Consider the following 14,943-nt stretch of genomic DNA (forward strand, 5'->3'; position numbering starts at 1 on the left):
GTAACACGTGTGGTATCTATGCATGCTGACTCCAAATGAAAGATTTGCTCTTGTGTGAAACTTTCAGGCACCGCCCTTATCGCTCGGGGAAACATCGAGTTTTTGATCAACATCTCATCATGGCAGAAGGCACAGCACCAGCGGAGGGTCAAAGAATGCCAGACGCGAGCGACATTGAAGCTTTACGAGCGTTTTTAATGAACGGCGTGGCTTCCATTCATCAGAATCCTGAAGCTAAGATGACTCCAAGTACCGTAAGTTGCGAAAGAAAAAACAATGCCGTTTATCTTCACGATGCTAACCAGGATTAAATCTGCAGTATATGGACCTTTACACGTCAGTTAAGCATCCTATTATCTACGTTGACCCTGGTTGACTTTTAGCAGAGCTGTATCGAAATTAATCGTCGGCAAAAAATTCGAAGATGGGGAGCTTCTTGGAAAAGACATTTACAACGACGTATCAAAATTCCTCGCCGAGCATCTAGAGTCCGTGAAATTCAAGATTATATGCGAAGATGAAAGCCTTCGTCTAGGCACTTACTTTGCCGAATGGGATCGGTATGTCTCGAGTGCCACAAAGGTCGACCGTATACTCAATCTTCTCAATCGACACTATATTCTTAGACATACAAGTGAGGGTCGGAAAGGCTTTTATCCTATTCGTCTTCTTCATTTTGTTAAGTGGCGAACTGAAGTCTGGGAGGAACTCGATGATTGGATAATCATCTGTGTTCAAAGGGCAGTTGAGAAGAAGGAAGAGAATGTGGGTAGAGTTTATGATATGATAAGGGATTTTCAGGAGCGACGTGTTGATTCGCATTCTATCTCTTGGAAAGAGAGTATTAGCAAGAGCTTTCATTTGCCGTTTGTATTTGAGGTTGAGAAGCTTGAGAGGGAAGTCGATGAGATTGCCGCTGGATTAGGGAATAATTCGTCACATTGTGTCAACAATCTAGCGGCCGCTCGGCAATGAAATAACCACGTTTCAAAAATACAATTCTTACTTTTTCATGCATTTTTCTCTTTTACCTTTATCTAGAGCCCAAGACTTGATATCTCCGAATGGTTTCAATGATAAGCTTAATTTCTCCGTGTAGATTGAAAATACAATTCTTACAAACTTGTCTAGGGTAATGAAATTACAAGATTACAGGGTAACATCTGTCAAGCCATAACCACTTCTTAGTCTCTGTCTAAGCCACCAGCACCGCCAAGAAGTCCAGACTTCCAGACTTCAGGCCCCCCGTCTGAGCCATCCCAGCACTGAAAAGAACCCCTGTCTAACGGTTTTTTAGCGCATTGCAGTAGCGCATGTTGGAGTGTAACTTGAGCGTCTAGGCCAGCCAGCTGAATACCTTCACCAGTTCCAACGGCAGATGGAGAAATCCATGTTACACTCCGCGGGATCTTGTCTTTTCTTTGATGGGGGCGCAAGAATGGATCTGGCCTGCGTCACTTTTGTAACTCTAGAGTATCATTGAGAAGCGAATGTTTACTTGGCAATACGAATTAGTCTCAATACAACGCTCCTCATGTGCTACTCTCGATGGTGAATAGTCCGTCCAGTAGTTAAGAAACGCGTCTGGTCCAAACTTAAACTTCTGTTTCAATCTCAGTCTCGTCTCGAGTCCAATCACGGGTCAAGGCAATACTCTACATGACACGCGCATAAATTAACCTCATCTTCAACAACCACGTCGGGTTGCGCGTATGAAAACCGAAAAAGGAGTACCCAGCCATGCTTATTTTCTAGCATTCCAAATACCCCGTAATAGATCCACAGCCCTCCAAAAGCTTACATGTTGCAGCACACTTACAGTATAGATCACTCTTTGCCCCTGTCAGGTCACTGGGTCTTCTGCTCACTGTGGCGTGACATTTGCCGAGTCTGTCTTTCAGTTTCCAACAAGCTTCTTGTTCTAAACTCCGATGACATGAGCTAAGCATAGATTACCGCAATAAGGTTGTTGCAGTAATATTGCAATGGATGGTAAGCCCCAGCCGAGTGACAGACCCCGACTTATGACAGGGATTCCAAATATACTCTACATGATGTCGGGAAGAGTAGGATGATCGAGTTGAAAATACTTAAATATTGGACATCTTTCCGCTCGTTGGTCTCAGATCTGGCAGAAGCAGTTCCAACCAACCGACACCCTTTTTGAGTTTATATTCTCTTTTTCAACCGTTTCCCCGCCAAGTTCAACTTTGTTTTAACATTGACCCCTTGTTCGAGTCTTTCATCATGTATTCTTGGATCCCTCTTTTGGCTACCTTTGCGCCTCAGGCATTGGCGTCTTGTGCTTATGGAACGCATCTTCACCGAAGAGCTGATGCGATTGAGGCCCCCAAGTTTGGCTACTCAGCTGCCAATGTAAGTGTTCATCCCAACTGTCTACCAGCGGAGCGGGCTGCAGTCAAGCTGACAATGCTTATTAGGGACCTGCCAATTGGTTCAACCTAGACCCCAAGGCCAATGAGCTTTGCGCAATTGGAAAGCATCAGTCTCCCATTAACCTGTCCAACGGCACCCACAAGATCCTCTCGGCATTGGACCTTCAGATTGAGATCCCCGACTTCCACGATGGCGCAGAGTTTGAGAACCTCGGAAGCACCGTCGAAGTCGTCACTGAAGGCATGGGCGGTAAAATCACCCTCGATGACACAGTCTACCACCTGAAGCAGTTCCACTTCCACCTCCCAAGTGAGCATCTCGATGACGGTACCAGTATGGCCATGGAGATGCATATGGTTCACCAGAGCGAGGACAAGCAACTCGCCGTCATTGGAATTTACATCGATCTCGACGATGGACTTCCCAACGCTACCTACAAAGCCAAGGCTGCCGCTCGGGACGCGACCGGCAAGGATTTCAAGACGACCCACGCTCAAAAATCCACCGTCGCTACCACCGTCCTCAACTCGGTGGATAAGATTGCAACCCTGGGCGAAACTACCCACACCAAGCCTCTCAAGATGTCCGAGATCGTCTCTCTTCTCAACGCTGGCGAGTTCCAATCGTAAGTCGCCAATTCCGAAGCGAAGTAATAGTCTGATGTAAGATATGCTGACATTTGTCTCTGTCTAGATACTCTGGTTCGCTTACTACACCGCCCTGCAGTGAGGGCGTCACTTGGCTGGTCTCCACACAAAAGGTTTCCATCCCTACCAAGACTTACCTCAAGGCCCGATCTGTTATTGGCTACAATGCTCGCTTCCCTCAGAACTCCCCTGGAGAGGAGAATGTTTTGAGTATGCTTGCTGACGAGGTTGATGACGACTCTGAGTAAATTTTGTATTATTGGGTGGTTGGGTAAATTAGAGGAGTTTGTGATCTTAGATGGGTGGCTATTTGAGCGATTGTATCTTTTTATTGTGCATATTTTGTACACTGTACTTATTGGATATATGATATATACCAGCATACATTAGGATCATTTCCGAAACCTGCCCCCTGCATTGTGTTTGCCAAGTGGATAAACGAATATTTCTTCGCCTTCGGTAATCAATGTCCAAGAAACGAATAAAAGTCCGTCGTATATACGATGAATCTACCATTATGCTCCGGGTTGATATCGCCGCTAGACGCCACGGCCCCGTAGTCTATATCTTGGCAACTCTAACGTTCGGAGAAACGTGGGGAACCGTTCGATTTCTCCATCTCTAGTCTGTTGTAGCTAACCTTGGCTGGTAGTTTGCAGCGCTGATCCTCTCTAGTCTCCACCACCTGTTTATGCAGTGCGCTCGTTGAACGTTTAACGGTGCGACGCCACCCGTTGTCAAGTTGTGATAGTCGTCAAGTCTTGGCATCGGGAGGTTTTGGGAGACTATGTTTGATGAGGGTGGGATTTATGGTTTTGCCGCGAGTCAAGTCGTGAGGCTTTTGGAGATCGATCCACCAATTGGTGGTTAAGCTTATCTGTAACGCTCGGCTGTGGATAGCGATCCCTTGCAATTTCAAAGACTACCATAAAGTCTATTTCTTTGAACTTTTTCCGATAACGAGCTAGGTAAGGTAGAAAGTTGGACTACTGAACCAAATGATGGACCATTGCTCAGAAGGTACTAGCTATTGCCGAACTTCACAGTTCTTGGCCCTCGGCAAAGAAATGACAACTGACGCTTCTCCTGTAAATACAATGATAAAAAAGGTAAGATATGTTTCATGCTATGTTCACCTATATTATAGACAACTCACTCAGGATATCAACCACAAAGCAGAGATGAGCAGCATGCGAGACCAGGTTCATATTAATCAAGGACGCAATATCACAATTTTACTATGTAATTTGCAAAGGACGACACGCCTAGCGGTCACGGCAACTTCCCTAATCCCTTATACGACATGCCTGTTGATGTCATAACAAGTCAATGACCATTTAGTTTCCTTGGTTGTTGACGACCATTGAATGTCCGTGTCCTGAGATTCGCTTAAGGTGCAGCAATAGAGGCGCAATTGGCAAGCAACAACAGCATCGTCCACTTGTTGGCTGCTCAAATGCAAGGTAATTATTTAAGAGAAAAAAAATTCATCGGACGCTTTCATTCACAGTTAAATCAGACTAACGTATCGAAGCATCTATGCGCCTAATGACCACTGCTATGTCCCTTGGTATGCCGTATCTACATTCCCCCACTTAAATCTGATGAAGTTAAAGACAATTAGAAATCCTCTTCATCACTATCAAAGATGTCAGCATCTGAAGCATATTCATCCCTTCCACTGTTTTTCAATGCTGTGATTAATCCGGATCCAAATCCATCGCAGTATGTTGGCCGCCTGATCATGTCATTAAGCGCTGTTCTCCCGTTACCGTCAACAGCATCAAGATTGACGCCGTGGGAACGAAGGACGTTTATGATTGCTTTGGGATTATTTGTTGATGGGTAGACCATTAGGCGGTCCCCTTCGGCTCTAATTCCTAATTCTTCTTCGTCTCTGAAGGATTCTCCTTCGTCTCTGAAGGGAAGAGAATGTTTGGCGAGAGAATGCAAAGGTGTGTTGTGTTCGTTGTCTAGCGCAGAGGCATCAAGGCCATAATTGAGCAACGTTGACACCAGCCACAGCGATCCAAAAGTATATGCATAGTGTAGAAGTGTCCTCCCCGAGCGATCAGTCGCTTTGACATCAATTCCCTGGTCAAGCAGCAAACTGATAATAAGCGCATTCAACCCGTTGTCAATGATCTTAGGATGAAGATAGCCGTGTCCGGTCTTTCCAGTCTGCTGTGAAATGGGATTGGATGTAGCAACCGATAGATCTACATCTTCGTCGTCTGAAATAATGTTGTCGTCTGAACTACTGTCAGTGGACAGACATAATCGCCAATGATCTAAATGAACGACAAGGTCGTGAATAACACACCACTTCTGAGCGTTTTGACAGGGACCAGCACCACTGCGTATGGCTATATCCAAAATCACATTAAATACCTCCAATCCTTCTTGAATAGTGGCGAGACGAGCGAAATGGTGTGACCAGAATGATGAAGCATATCGAGCGAAACGCTCTCTTTCAAGCTCAGCGTCGGTGGAAACAATTCGGAGAAAAAGATAGTAGATGCAGGATTGTAACATTGTGACATGGCATTGATCAAGAGAGAAACAATTATGCCATATACCAAGTGAATTGGACCTTCTCATTTCATGTTGCTGGAGAAGATACTCTCGTGCGGTTTAGTGAACAAGAAATACCTGAGAATGTATAACACGAATGAAATGCCCGCATACGTTCTTCAGATGGCTCTCAACGGAACTCTTTAGATTGAACTCGAGCTCCTTAAAAGATACTTGTTGTGGGGTTACTGCCATTGCCATATTGAGTTCGTCGAGAGTCAAAGGTCGAGCCGCCGCCAGAATCAACTCGAGGAGTTTCTTAGCTTCATTCGATTCATGACTACGCTCAAGTAGCTTTGAATATATCGCGTATATATCCTCGTTGCCCAAAAGGTCCTCGAGTTCCTTCTGCGATGCCCCAGATGATGCCGCTTCTTCGATGAGGTCTATCATGAGCGTCGTCCACAGAAAGGTTCGGTCGGCCTTTGTAATGAGAGTCCTTTCAAGCCCCAACAAGAGATCATGCGGTAAGCCTTGACCACTGAGCTCATTGATATGACTGCGAACTACTAGTTCCACAACCTCGCTAATGGGACCTGTCTGGTCTTCGCCGCGAAGACGCACGGCAGCAACGTTCTGACTGAAAGAATACTTGATCATGTTCTCAGGACGACTCAGAAGAATGACCATGAATAATGGCTTCTCTTTCAGTACCTTTTCATGATAACGCTTGTTCAGATGTTTCAACAGTTGGCTCTGCGAGTTCTTTGCGCACTCATCCAAGGCATCGAGAATAATCAGCAAGTTAGTGGCCGATGGATCCTTGGCGATACTGGAGAGAATATCCCACAAACTGTGAAACTCTTCAAAACATGACCTGGCCTTTGCTTTCAAATACATTGAAAGCATGCCGAAGCAAAGCCTTATCATCAGTAAATATCTGATGTAGTAGTGCTCGCAGCGCAAATAGCGAATTGCGCTGTTCGTCATTGTCGTCCTTGAAGAAAAAAATGGCAAATAAACTCAGGCCGTGATTTTTCAGCCTTCTTTTCTTTTCGCACAGAATCTACCAGAAACTTGGCCAAAACTGATTTCCCACATCCAGGGTCTGCCGACACCCAGAGGAGGCTGGAAGCTTCCTTGTTCCTCCACTCGCGATATTCTGGGTGTCTCAGAAACCATTCACATGTGCCTGCGACTCGATCTGGATTTCTTTCACGATAAGATTCGTAGTTCTTATGATAGAAGCCGCGAAAACATTCAAGTTGTTGTTCATGTGACAGATCTTTCATCATTCTTAGCTATATACTTATGTAACTTCTATAGAATTATCATTTACTGGCAGGATAAGAGACTTCGTTCTTTATCAGACCACTGATCATTTCCTCCAAGTGAGAGTAAACACGGGTGAAACTCCTTTTCGCGGCCCCAGAGTTTGAAAACTTGCACATACTGCTATGGTTCCCATTAATAAGCACCGGTATCTCGTTTGGTAGATTCAAGACAGCAGATTCTTTGACCATGATCTATAACATAGTCAGCGTCAGGCTCAGTATATAGATTGACAATATCTCTGGAACTAGGCTGAGTTCTTACTTGTGCACTTAGAAACTCCATTTTCTCTGTTTCGTAGAAAGTGACAATGTGCAATGCCTTGCTGCGATCCACGAAAGACTGAGTGATCTCATACAGCGCTTGCGAGTTCTTTTTGAGATCATTGACCACCTTGGTGTTGGTATTGATCCCCATAGTGGACGCTTTGAGAATCGATGCAAGCACCTTGCCGAAGTCTGCTGACGATGATCCGCCGTGCGGTGTTCCAAAAAAAAGCCACACCACGAATATGCTTAAGGAGATCGGTGTACCTATCGCGTTCCCGAGCTCTCACCAACGCCTTGTATCGTTTGTGAGTCAACAATATCATAAAACGAAGAGGGACAAACTTACTTGTTTGAAGACGATGCCACCTAGACTGTGACAAATAAATATGATAGGCCGTGTCTTTTCCTGGTGGCTTGTCCTGCATGACATGAGGTCCGAAAGAAGACCCTCGACGAAGTCGCTGATGCCTGCCGTGGACTTGCTGAACTGAACATTGGTATTGTATCCAAAGGACATAATTCTGGCATTAGGTATGCGTTCAGGAAGCATGTCTTTTAGCCAGTTGATTCTACTTCCCTTTGTTGACGATGTGGACCAGGTTTTGTAGTAATGGCCATTAAGACCATGAATAGCCACGATGTCGACAATGCCAGATTCATCCCGACCTTTTTCGATAAAAGTGAACAATCCCCAGCAATCTGCTTCATCCTCAACTGTTTCCACCGATGACAGTGATGTATTAGACACCGACGCTTGCGCAGGCTCTTGTCCACCAGTAACAGGGCTCAAAGCTTCCGCTAAATCAGCGGTCGCTTTATCACTGTTCCTGTCTCCTCGGGCATCGACTGTAATGATACTTGCATTATTCGTGGTTGTGGTTTCGACTTTGAAGGCATTCTTATCCTCCTTCCCTCCTCTGACAACCTTGGAAAAACTTCCCGGCATCGTCGTCGCATTTTCGGTCGGTCCCGACCAATGGTGAAAAGCGAATTAAAAGTGTCTGATTCGTGCCACCGATCTTAAAAGCAATAACAGCGTAAGGAATGAGACGTGTTTGTTTATGAAAGTAATGGTGGAGCCTCAAACATATCATATTTGATGACAAAGTAACAGAGGGAAACAAGATGATCTGATGCAAATCAAGAGCGGGGTGTATTCTGCATATGTCGAGGCTTTCAGGTCACATTGTCTCAGCCTTCATATTCCGCTTACGAGATGGCCCCAAACTTGGATACCAGGCTGAGGCTGAAATGAGGCCAGCCATACTTGCGGGGTCTCAATCATTAACAGAGAACAACCAGTACAGCTTCAACACTGCCTAGGACGCCTACTCAACAAACCATATAGCGCATAAGATTCGCTAATGCAACCAAGGACGACACAGTCGAAGTTAAATAGACTACGAGGGGGCGAACCCGCTATTATGATCATATTAGTATAGAGATATTTGTACTCCTGTCAAGACGAGATGTCTATATTACTTAAGCTGTTTGATCGTTCGTCTACGTAGTTGTGACCTATGTTCTCGATATAATCATACAAACTGCACGACAGGATCTAGAATTTCTATCAGGCTATTATATCGCCGGTACAGAGAACACGAGTCCCACTCTCTAATCCTCTCTGTGGTGGCCGGTCCCAGCGTACAACCTCTTCAACCCTAGCCCACGCATCCTGTCGTTTCTCAAAGAAGTTATCCATCATGACATTGAATGACTCCCCATTCACCTTTCTCACCAAAACGGACTTCTGCGGCGGTTTTGGCATTGATGGCCAGCTAATGTGTCTTGCGTCTTTGAGCGGAGATACATGCCCTGTCCTTCGCTTCTGCCATTCTTTCAGTAGAATTTGATATGATTCAACTGGATGGTCAAGCATCACATCCGGGTGTTTTATCCATTCCGACGCCAGGCTATCGAGGTTTGGTCTTCGTGAGGCATACTTGGGACACTGTCATGCCGAGTATTAATCTCAAAGGCAGTAAATACCACTCCCTTGACATCGTTCCTCGCTTCCACATACGCCTCTCCTTCTTCGGGTGGATGACTGATGCGCGTTGTAAAGTTGAAGTTAAAGAGCACGATACAGTCTGTTGTTTCGTTGACGACAATGTGTCGCGGAGCAATGTCTTGGTGTGAGATGTCGCATACAAGGTTCAACTCGTCTACAACCCCTATAAGCTGCAGCAGCCATTTGAGCTTGAAAACGCGCGACTTGTTATCCTCAAGACTATTCCCTGGCACATAGACACTGGTGATTCCAACCACGCCACCCTCGATCTCATCAATGACGACACAGTCAAAAGGTACGATGTTTGGGTGTCGTGGAAGACGTATCCACAGATTCATTTCTTTCCAGGACGCTTTTGCATACTGCCACATAAAATAGTATTTAGAGACGACCTACTCATTAATTAGTGATGCTTTGTCTTTACAGTAGACAAGTGTTGGTAAGCCTTTTGAGTTGATTTGCCTGCGCATGGGAGACATGCAACGAGGTCGGCATCGGGGCCAAGCCTGTCGAGTTAAAGCTCATTTCGCCGAATCGTCTAGATATCCTCTGGAAGAGAAACCTTTTGCGCCGATGGATAGTGTATGCAGTAGTTCATGTCATCGTTCGCGCCAAAATGTGTAGAAATAATCTCTCCACTTTCGGATACGTAAATCCTGTAAGTTTCGGAAGATATCTGATGGTTGAGACGGCTGTAAAATTCAATGAGAAGACTGCCGTCGTCCTGTTCACCATCCATAGTCACCGAAACTACGCGTCTCCGATCCCAGTCGACAACGTGCCAGGTGCTTGGCCCGCCACAAACGCGGATATCGCCACTCAAACAAAAATATTTTGAATCCTCGTCAATCATGGTACTGTATCGTTTGACAATTAGGTTATAGCTTCTTAAAAGAGATAAAATATCCCAGATATTGGTATGATCTTGCATGGGTAAGTTTCGGTACAGTTTAAAGAATGTAGGGTTACCTGTTGTTGATCATTGTTTTCCCCATTGAGAAGTTCCCACCCGATGAATGACTCGAGTACAAGTAGTTCACTATGTCGGCTATTAGAGAAGATACCTAGAGATTAATAGAACCTACCTAGGAGAGACGTTAGCTCAACTTCCAATCATCGATCGTATCATATATACAGTTTAAGGAAAGTGGTACTTATTCAAGTAAGTTTTGTATAGCATCCTAGCTGAAGAGCAACGAGTGGTACGTAATCCTTCACTATAATTATAATAGCATTGAGTACTAAGATGCGGACTACTGAGATATCGCTGACTGAACGGTGCAATCAACCCGATACAGTCTTCATAGTATCAATCAAGGCAGTCGCCTGAGGTTATGTAGTTTTGAAACGCGCATGGTTTCCTCATCGATGAGAAGTAGGGATTAGTGGTTACATCCGTGCGGTATTTCTCTACACTTGGTTTATCAAACCGGGGTAGAATTGCATGATGCACTCAGAACATAAGGGGAAGAAGCTGTGTCCCCGGATTGGACTTCAATTATAAAACATATCAAGGTGCCATCATATCTCATTGAACTCCTCTCTTTATCTCTCCAGTCATTACTTCATTCTACCTTGCATAAAGCTCACTATCACAACCTCATTGTTTAAATATCAGCAATATGGAGTTCACCTCAGGTATCCTCTTTGTCACTCTGGCTCTGGTTGGCTCTTCTACAGCCCAGGACAATGGATTGTGTATTCCAAGACCGCCGAGTACAGTCTGTTCCGGCCAATTCTCAAAGACTTGTCCCTGGAGCACTGGAACAGGCGTCCATTACGCTTGCTGCCTGGAAACTGTTACATGCTCTCAAGCCTAATCTCAGATCCTTGTTGGCATCGCAGGTACGTCTGTACTTTAACTAACTGTTGTTTATCTATTTGTCGCTGACATCTTCTGATAGAGAGTGTCTGCTTAGGATACATATTGTTGTCATGGGAGCTCTGCACTGGCCGTCAGATTAAAAATGACGACAGGGCGACTGTTACACAATACGAGTATTGAAACTTGGGGGCTTTGCTGGGGACTCCATGGGAGCATTTTTGTCTATTAATATCATGTTGACCCATGAGATTAATTGATTTCGATACCTTCCCTTGCAAAACCTGTTCTTGCCGGATCTGCAAATCGTACATACTCAATATAAGCATGAGAATAACAACACCTGTATTGATATAGCTGAAGCTAAGATTGAACTCACAGTCTACAAGTGTTTCTACTAGTCTGACTGTTGCTCGACTCCTCTTTTGTAGGTCAGTAGGCAGAAAACATAACGACAGCCTCAATTTCTAGGATGGCCATGGTATCGCCAATCAATGTCATAGGCTGAGACATGAATTGAAGTGACTGTGTTTTAACAAGCGCTGTATTCAATTCTGAAGCTTATAGTGAAGCTCTATTGTGACCGATTCACGCTAACATTCGCAACCTTTTGTTTTTTGTTGGCTTCTACAGTCTGCTGCCTTCTCTTCAGGTAAAGCTCTTGTTTTTGGCGCATCTGTTCTTCTGCCTCGGTGAGACAAGTCTGAATCTGGTGAGGTCGGTCACGTTCATTAAGAACGTCCGTTTCAACGTTAAACCAGAAGGTAGAATGTTTTACATCGACTACTTTGATATTACTTAAGCAGCAAAGAAAAAGAAACTGCAATGGGAGTGGGAGAGAGAACTCACGATAGTCGCGCTCAACTGGGTGCCAGCCAAACATACCACGCCATTCCTCAATCCAGGCGATAACATTCAGGTCGTCATGCAGAGACGGGCGTTTCATATCGAAAAATGTGTTAGATTGATTAACTTGATTAACGAAGGCATACATCTCAAGAAGGAGTTGACGGCCGAGCAAGACATCCGAAGTGAGACCATCGAGGATGTAAAACTTCTGCATGCGAGGACCCAGTCGTAGTGTTTTGTTTGAGGGTTTATCGAAAGGGTTAAATCTTGCACGGAAACTACCAATAATGGAAGTGATCGATCCATCCGCAAGCTGAACGAACTGGTGTTGTTGATCGGCGGGCTTGATTCGGACTCCGGAACGGGCAGCAAATTCGGGCGAGGCTAGATTCATCTCTGCCCTTGTATCGACGTTCGCTCCCACCAGAGTACTGTTGATAGAGCACTGGAGTGTTCGAGAAGGCGCTTTGAGGTGAAGTATCCGTGAAGTGGACAATGCATTCCAAAATGGGCGAGGAGAGTGTACAAATCGGTTAAGGTGAGTTGTGAGAGTACTTGTCTTATTGAGGAATTTTCTACCGATAACGATAGAGGTGGCGAGAGGCTCTAGGACGTGGAAACCAATAGGGAGGTTCAATGCTTCCTCTGAAGGAAAGGCAAAACAAGTCCATACCAACCCTTTACACGTGATAACGCGACCATTTGCCATTTTAAATTTGTTACCCATGCACTTACACAAGAAACAATCTTGAACATTTAGTCTGAGCTGTTTTACCACGCTTGCAGACATGACGTTGTAATCGGACCCCAAGTCAGGAGTAGCCATTATATGCTGGCCTTCCAGTATCAGGGGCAGCTCAACATCAACTTGCTGAGAGTCTCTCTCAATCGTCACTCCAAAGAGTGCTGTGCTTGTTTCAAGCTGTTGATACTCATATTTCGGATGGCTCCTTCGAACCCACGTTCGCTTTATTGACGTCAACTACCCCAACATCACGTTAGTGAAATGCCTGCATACAAGAGCTACAACCGGAGAACGAGAAAATCCGAAAGAACCAACAGGCGGTAGGGAGTTGATATGAACTTACAAGCAGTGAAATGAAGTCATAGAATAGTTGGATACACGAGACTACCCCAATCAACCACCCTGGCTGTACTCTATCAAGTGGATCTCCTGGCTGAGTCGAATTCTTGCAAACTGTCGACCACCTCTCCCTCGTCAGGCTGTCAATGAGATGTTTTTCTGTTGGTTTCCTGGCTAGCAGTAAGATTTCCCAACATTCCTTGAATTGCTGGAGTTCGCCGCCAATTATAGTTTCAATGGCGCGTTTCAGTTCATTCTTTTTGATGATCACATCGTAAGCGTCCTGGACTTTCTGAAATTCTCTTTGCATATTGGCCTTCATGGCCGCGTTGTTGAATAGCCGCTTGATGTGACTACGAAGGTGCAGACGATATGTAAGATTAATTGTAGGAAGCTTGGCATCCCGTGCCACTCCCAGAGTCTCATATGGGTCAACCCAGAGTGTAGAGGCCATATCGAAAAACAAACTGGTCAAGGTTGATGGCTAAGGAGGTTTGACGTTGACCATGGCCATCACAAAGGCTTTAATCACGATCATCCGAAGCGGGGAATCATCAGCTGACCAGGGACTTCAGGCTGTGTCCGGTAGAACTCGCAGACAGGTTGCCAGCGACCAATCACTGGTATTTTCATGTCATGTTACACAAACTGTGGCTGCAGGGCTTCCTCAGAATTTGAACATAACGATCTATCAAAAGCATATTGGCCCCATCTCAATCACAGTGACCTCTGAAATATGAATTGCGATACCAAAATGCGTGGTTCACCTTTTCTTCCAGGCCCTCCCTCTTTCTCTAACTTCATCACCACTGAGCTTAATCATAGCACTATGATACGCAAGCGCTTCAATCGCTTATCTGAAATAAACTTACTTTGTTCCAGAGCAAACCCATAGAACTGGAAGCTAACCATGAACCCTTCGACAACGAAGCCCTCACGGCAACGATGAATGAAAAGAGCATTACTAGAGAATGGAAGGTGTTTACAACTAGGGTGACAGCCGGTTCAGCAAGGGATCATCAAAGGATGGACTTGACTAAGAAGATAAGAGGGAACTGGAAATAATACGGTCAATTGAACCGAGATTCCCAAAAAGAAGTGATAATTGAAGGTACTAAAAGGTAACAGAAGAAGCAGTTGCTCTAGAAGCAAATGTCTTTTCATGTTATAACTAGTGGAATTCAATTAATAATACACTGTTTCCCTTGCAATAATCCTGCATCGCCCCCAAGCCATGTATAGAGCTCCAGCACATAACCCGGATGGTACATCGCCAGAAACCTTTATAGCTACGGCTTGTCTTGAACTCCGATCCACACCCTCACATAGCATGACATGGGTACCACGCAATCTGTCCGAGGACGATTTGACAAGCCATGTGGTGGATGTTCAACACGGGTCAATCTTGGATTCTGATATCTTTCCATTGAAACACTGATTCTCTGACGGTTGCCCTCGGGCTAGAAAATGAATGTTGTAGGCGAGTGATGAAAGAAGCGAGGCATTCCATGTTCCTAAAAGGTCCGTACTCAGTACCGCAGTCTGGTAAGCAACTTAGCCCCTGTTCTCTGTTCATAGTCGGCGAAACAAGCTGGCGTTCAGTAACCACTCCGGCCTGCTGCAACTTGCCGAGCATTGTTCGCCCGGGGATACGATTGTGTTGATATCCATACTTACACCGAAACTCGTAGATCGTCGCGAAAATCCCTACCCGACGGATGACTCAGCGGCATTTGTTCACTGTCCGATGTACCCGTAGCTTCGATTTGAAATGGAACGTTAGTTTTGTGGATAAGTGGGTTAGCCACGATATGAATGACGGAGTAGGAAGTTAGAAAGTCAGGGATCGGGCCCAAATGGATACTTTTCACTTTCTCCATATACCGACCATCGCCCACCACTTAATCCATGCCCCAGATCGATGGGACTATGTCAATGCCGATGCTCGTATAAAAGGCACAATGTAGTGTTCAAATTCTTCTTCTTTCTTCATCAAGTTCCTTCTACCTTCTCCTCTG

At 45.1% G+C, this 14,943-nt stretch overlaps 8 protein-coding genes across 8 annotated transcripts; 2 read left to right on the top strand and 6 right to left on the bottom strand.

The window, feature by feature from the left end:
- The first annotated feature begins 31 nt into the window (after window positions 1-31).
- On the top strand, window positions 32-1,017 carry EDB82DRAFT_502083 (Cullin repeat-like-containing domain protein). Its single transcript, XM_025736335.2, has 3 exons — window positions 32-254; window positions 320-336; window positions 387-1,017. Exons 1-3 carry the CDS (start codon window positions 36-38, stop codon window positions 973-975), a joined length of 825 nt encoding a protein of 274 aa, XP_025586952.2. The 5' UTR covers window positions 32-35; the 3' UTR covers window positions 976-1,017.
- A 927-nt stretch (window positions 1,018-1,944) lies between these two features.
- EDB82DRAFT_502084 (alpha carbonic anhydrase) lies at window positions 1,945-3,437 on the top strand. The gene is made up of 3 exons (XM_025736336.2): window positions 1,945-2,376; window positions 2,442-3,022; window positions 3,091-3,437. Exons 1-3 carry the CDS (start codon window positions 2,248-2,250, stop codon window positions 3,290-3,292), a joined length of 912 nt encoding a protein of 303 aa, XP_025586953.1. The 5' UTR covers window positions 1,945-2,247; the 3' UTR covers window positions 3,293-3,437.
- A 1,227-nt stretch (window positions 3,438-4,664) lies between these two features.
- Window positions 4,665-5,579, bottom strand: EDB82DRAFT_525647 (ankyrin repeat-containing domain protein; the record flags this gene model as incomplete). Its single annotated transcript, XM_025736337.1, has 1 exon — window positions 4,665-5,579. One exon carries the CDS (start codon window positions 5,577-5,579, stop codon window positions 4,665-4,667), a length of 915 nt encoding a protein of 304 aa, XP_025586954.1.
- Window positions 5,580-5,678: 99 nt separating this feature from the next.
- On the bottom strand, window positions 5,679-6,467 carry EDB82DRAFT_525648 (uncharacterized protein; the record flags this gene model as incomplete). Its single annotated transcript, XM_025736338.1, has 1 exon — window positions 5,679-6,467. One exon carries the CDS (start codon window positions 6,465-6,467, stop codon window positions 5,679-5,681), a length of 789 nt encoding a protein of 262 aa, XP_025586955.1.
- Window positions 6,468-6,829: 362 nt separating this feature from the next.
- On the bottom strand, window positions 6,830-8,311 carry EDB82DRAFT_537441 (uncharacterized protein). Its single transcript, XM_025736339.2, has 4 exons — window positions 7,506-8,311; window positions 7,398-7,452; window positions 7,155-7,351; window positions 6,830-7,084 (listed from the first exon to the last, which is right to left on the bottom strand). The coding sequence occupies exons 1-4, from the start codon at window positions 8,103-8,105 to the stop codon at window positions 6,890-6,892; spliced, it is 1,047 nt and encodes a 348-aa protein (XP_025586956.1). The 5' UTR covers window positions 8,106-8,311; the 3' UTR covers window positions 6,830-6,889.
- Window positions 8,312-8,729: 418 nt separating this feature from the next.
- Window positions 8,730-10,477, bottom strand: EDB82DRAFT_575992 (uncharacterized protein; the record flags this gene model as incomplete). Its single annotated transcript, XM_065609969.1, has 5 exons — window positions 10,306-10,477; window positions 10,140-10,209; window positions 9,733-10,027; window positions 9,149-9,562; window positions 8,730-9,110 (listed from the first exon to the last, which is right to left on the bottom strand). Exons 2-5 carry the CDS (start codon window positions 10,163-10,165, stop codon window positions 8,730-8,732), a joined length of 1,116 nt encoding a protein of 371 aa, XP_065465078.1. The 5' UTR covers window positions 10,166-10,209; window positions 10,306-10,477.
- An 874-nt stretch (window positions 10,478-11,351) lies between these two features.
- On the bottom strand, window positions 11,352-12,753 carry EDB82DRAFT_197763 (uncharacterized protein). Its single transcript, XM_065607187.1, has one exon. The coding sequence runs from the start codon at window positions 12,665-12,667 to the stop codon at window positions 11,567-11,569; it is 1,101 nt and encodes a 366-aa protein (XP_065465079.1). The 5' UTR covers window positions 12,668-12,753; the 3' UTR covers window positions 11,352-11,566.
- A 1,377-nt stretch (window positions 12,754-14,130) lies between these two features.
- Window positions 14,131-14,725, bottom strand: EDB82DRAFT_502095 (uncharacterized protein). The gene has a single exon (XM_065608660.1). The coding sequence runs from the start codon at window positions 14,559-14,561 to the stop codon at window positions 14,325-14,327; it is 237 nt and encodes a 78-aa protein (XP_065465080.1). The 5' UTR covers window positions 14,562-14,725; the 3' UTR covers window positions 14,131-14,324.
- Between the last annotated feature and the right edge of the window lie 218 nt (window positions 14,726-14,943).

Source organism: Fusarium venenatum, assembly GCF_020744135.1.
Source record: "Fusarium venenatum strain MPI-CAGE-CH-0201 chromosome Unknown EDB82scaffold_2, whole genome shotgun sequence".
In the NCBI taxonomy this organism is placed as follows: domain Eukaryota; kingdom Fungi; phylum Ascomycota; class Sordariomycetes; order Hypocreales; family Nectriaceae; genus Fusarium; species Fusarium venenatum.

Coding starts and splice junctions, on each gene's coding strand:
- EDB82DRAFT_502095 (XM_065608660.1), bottom strand. CDS start 14,561: ATGCTCGGCAAGTTGCAGCAGGCCGGAGTGGTTACTGAACGCCAGCTT.
- EDB82DRAFT_537441 (XM_025736339.2), bottom strand. CDS start 8,105: ATGCCGGGAAGTTTTTCCAAGGTTGTCAGAGGAGGGAAGGAGGATAAG. Junction 7,352..7,397: donor CGATCTCCTTAAGCATATTC/GTGGTGTGGCTT, acceptor GATCATCGTCAG/CAGACTTCGGCAAGGTGCTT. Junction 7,085..7,154: donor TGGAGTTTCTAAGTGCACAA/GTAAGAACTCAG, acceptor ACTATGTTATAG/ATCATGGTCAAAGAATCTGC.
- EDB82DRAFT_502084 (XM_025736336.2), top strand. CDS start 2,248: ATGTATTCTTGGATCCCTCTTTTGGCTACCTTTGCGCCTCAGGCATTG. Junction 2,377..2,441: donor TTGGCTACTCAGCTGCCAAT/GTAAGTGTTCAT, acceptor AATGCTTATTAG/GGACCTGCCAATTGGTTCAA. Junction 3,023..3,090: donor AACGCTGGCGAGTTCCAATC/GTAAGTCGCCAA, acceptor GTCTCTGTCTAG/ATACTCTGGTTCGCTTACTA.
- EDB82DRAFT_502083 (XM_025736335.2), top strand. CDS start 36: ATGAAAGATTTGCTCTTGTGTGAAACTTTCAGGCACCGCCCTTATCGC.
- EDB82DRAFT_197763 (XM_065607187.1), bottom strand. CDS start 12,667: ATGGCTACTCCTGACTTGGGGTCCGATTACAACGTCATGTCTGCAAGC.